General features: G+C 58.3%; 1 protein-coding gene across 2 annotated transcripts in view; it reads left to right on the top strand.

Annotated features, from left to right (window-relative positions):
* LOC113212229 (uncharacterized) overlaps positions 1-3,150 on the top strand; it is a 6,542-nt gene extending 3,392 nt beyond the window's left edge. Inside the window, exons 4-11 of one of the 2 annotated variants that reach the window (XR_008012295.1) lie at positions 301-426; positions 520-726; positions 836-997; positions 1,075-1,417; positions 1,552-1,675; positions 2,027-2,238; positions 2,312-2,403; positions 2,492-2,640. Coding sequence is in view for 1 of the 2 variants with exons in the window: in XM_026430842.2 (XP_026286627.1) it covers positions 301-426; positions 520-726; positions 836-997; positions 1,075-1,417; positions 1,552-1,675; positions 2,020-2,238; positions 2,312-2,403; positions 2,492-2,674 (1,456 nt within the window). In the remaining variant the exon portion in view is untranslated. Of the gene's footprint in view, positions 1-300; positions 427-519; positions 727-835; positions 998-1,074; positions 1,418-1,551; positions 1,676-2,019; positions 2,239-2,311; positions 2,404-2,491 lie in introns of both variants that reach the window. The other variant, XM_026430842.2, reaches the window with a different exon arrangement.
* Positions 3,151-3,158: the final 8 nt, after the last annotated feature.

Genomic DNA, 3,158 nt, shown 5'->3' with positions numbered 1-3,158 from the left:
CGCCGCGGGGCAGAGCGCGACGCGCGCCCTGGTCCACGACACCCTCGCGCCCCTCCCCTCCATCGCCTTGCTAATAAGGTCCCGGGGGGCAGGGTTGGCTCGGATCAGCCCGGATGGATCCGGGTGGCGCGCTCCCCCCGGCCGAGCGATGACGGCGTGAGTAGAAGGTATAGCGGGTGGTGGCGAGTACCCCCTCTCCGCCCCTCCCCCGCCTTCCGGAGGGCGTTGCCCCTTTTCGGTTCGGTTTCGGTTTCTTATACTTTTTCTCCCCTACACATTTCTCGTTTCCGCCGTCCGCAGGGACACGATCAGCGCGAGGGAGAGCACCATGAGCGGGGCGCTGCGGTGGTACAACGCCGTCAACACCATCCTGCTGGAGCACCTCACGCGCCAGATCAAGGAGACGGACAAGAGCGGTGTCTGGAGGTACACCGGCTCCCGGGTGAACGTTGTCATGCCGCGTCATTGGCTCCATCTCACCGCCGCGCGGGGTTGCTCTTGTTGTTCCGACATGAACAGGTACTTGATCGCGTTCAAGAACCTGTTGCGGAGCGTCGAGCACACGGGCATCTCCATGGTCCACGGCATCAACTACTTCGGCGTGGGCGTGCTGGTCAACGAGTCGTACATCAGCTACGTGCACCACGACGCCATCGGCAGGGACCTGCTCAACGCCTCCTTCACCTACGTCCCCTCCATCAGGACCACGTACCTCAACCTCACCAGGCAAGCGCCATGGGCAATCCTGGGGAAACCTCAAAGCGAAGTGGTGCCGTTATTATTTTCCATTAAAATCTGAACTGATAATTTAATCTTTTATTATTATTATTGGCAGCAACCTGTCCGAGTACGGCAACCTTCGGGCGCGGCGCCGCGAGGTGATGGCCAACCTGCCGCGGTCCTCCAGCCTCGGCGAGGCCGAGGCCTACTTCCGGTCCATGGCCGGCTACCTGGAGAAGCTGCGCACGCTTCTCAAGGAGCTGCGCAGGAAGATCAAGTGAGCGGCTTCCACGGCAACGCGAGCGCGCCGGCCGGCGGCCTCGGTGTGAGACTCTCTGCTTTCCGTTTGCGCAGGAACTACGTGGAGCGCAGCCTGCAGGAGGCCAGCAGCCAGGAGTTCATCGGCATCGCCATCCTCGTGCTGGTGCTCATCGTGTCGCCCGTCATCATCGTGCTGGTGCGCAACGCCGTGGGCACCATCCAGATGTACGCCGCGCACCTGGCCGTCAAGGCCCGCGAGCTCAAGCGCGAGAAGCGCAAGAGCGACTCGCTGCTCTTCCAGATGCTGCCGCCCAGCGTGGCGCAGCAGCTCAAGCAGACGCAGCAGGTGCCCGCCGAGTACTACGAGGCCGTCACCGTCTACTTCAGCGACATCGTCGGCTTCACCGAGATCGCGGCCGTGAGCTCGCCGCTGCAGGTGAGAGCGTGACACGAGTACTTTAACTCATCCAGAAAACCACGAGTGTCTTGTTATTACCTGTTATTACTCATGTCGGCTGACGTCGGGTGCCCATTCTGCGAGTGAATGACTTCCCCCATGACACCCCGCAGGTCGTCTGCTTCCTCAACTCCATCTACAGACTGTTCGACGCCCGCATCGAGTGCTACGACGTCTACAAGGTGGAGACCATTGGCGACTCGTACATGGTGGCCTCCGGGCTGCCCGTCAAAAACGGTTGGTTCTTGATACGAGACGCGCGTGTTGCCCCCGCGGCAGGTGGCTGGTCCGCCTCCGCCAGCCCACCTCCGTCGTAGTGAGGGTGAGACTGTGCCGCATGCAGGGGAGCGCGCGTGTTGCCTACCTGCACGGGGCACGACCCCCGCAAGTCGTATGGGTGGACCACTTGGATATGCCATGTACACACTGAAAAAATATTCCAGATATTCCATGTACACCAAAAATCTGAGTGGTCGACCCCTCGCACGTCCTGTACTCGAGAAACTGCGGGTGGGGACGGATCGCATCAGCCACCTGGTGAGTAACGCGATACGTTGTGTCGTTGACGCTATGCTCGGTAGGCGACAGGCACGTGTCGGAGATCGCCACCATGGCGCTGGACCTGCTGGCCGGCTCCATGGCCTGCCGCATCCCGCACCGGCCGCACGAGAAGCTGCAGATCCGGTCCGGGGTGCACACCGGCCCCGTGGTGGCCGGCATCGTGGGCTCCAAGATGCCGCGCTACTGCCTGTTCGGCGACACGGTCAACACGGCCTCTCGGATGGAGAGCACGGGCGAGGGTGAGTATAGGCGACATGATCCCGCACCGTGGCTGCTGCCGCCGCCCTCCCTCAACCTTTGCTTCGCTTACAGCCCTCCGCATTCACATCAGCGGGGAGATGAAGCAGGCTCTGGACGTCGTAGGGGGCTTCCGCACAGAGCACAGAGGGCTGGTCGAAGTCAAGGTGAGTCGGACCACTCCAGCGACCAGCGGGGGGACGTGACGGCGTGTGCCGAGTGCTGAGAGTCACCGAGCGCTGCGTGGAGTTGCAGGGCAAGGGCATGATGGACACGTACTGGCTGACGTGCAAGGAGGGCGGCCTCGGCCTGCTCGGCCTCAACGCCGGGACGGCGCCCGACACAGAGATCCAGGCCAACATGCTGGACGACGCCTACAACGCGCAGCCAGCCTTCCTACGCCGCCTGCGGGGCCTGCGCGGCGAGCGCTACCTTTAGCGACGACTGATTTCATTTGTATTTCATAAGTTGAAAAAAAAATAATTCTGAATAATGTTTGAAGACGGGCGAACTATAATGAACGACAAACGTGGTAATTTACCAAGACCCTTTCCTTTATATATTTCACAGACTGTTCTGAATGTCATATTATTAATGTTAACAAGGGAGTATTTGAGCTTCCCTGGATAGGGTGAAAGATCTGCTCACATAAATTATCAAATTCTAAAATCCAACAGCTTTGCTTCATGTTTAGGTAAGCATCTAATTCAAATACATACAAAAGCTAGAATTTGGAAAGGGTTTCTATCTAAGAACACCATAAAACACCAAGGCGGGCAGGCAGATTGATTGTCAAACTTCATAAACGAATGAAAGGTCTAAAATGTCTCATGCATTTTCTTATTATTATTTTTTGGATATGTACGTACAGTACTGAACATGTTACCAACTAGAAGTAGAATGGAACAATTAAGTTAAGTTG

This window comes from Frankliniella occidentalis, unplaced genomic scaffold (assembly GCF_000697945.3).
Source record: "Frankliniella occidentalis isolate FOCC.00 unplaced genomic scaffold, Focc_3.1 Scaffold3732, whole genome shotgun sequence".
In the NCBI taxonomy this organism is placed as follows: Eukaryota; Metazoa; Arthropoda; class Insecta; order Thysanoptera; family Thripidae; genus Frankliniella; species Frankliniella occidentalis.
Note: the sequence above shows the minus strand (reverse complement) of the source record. Positions and strands in the feature narration are given on the sequence as shown.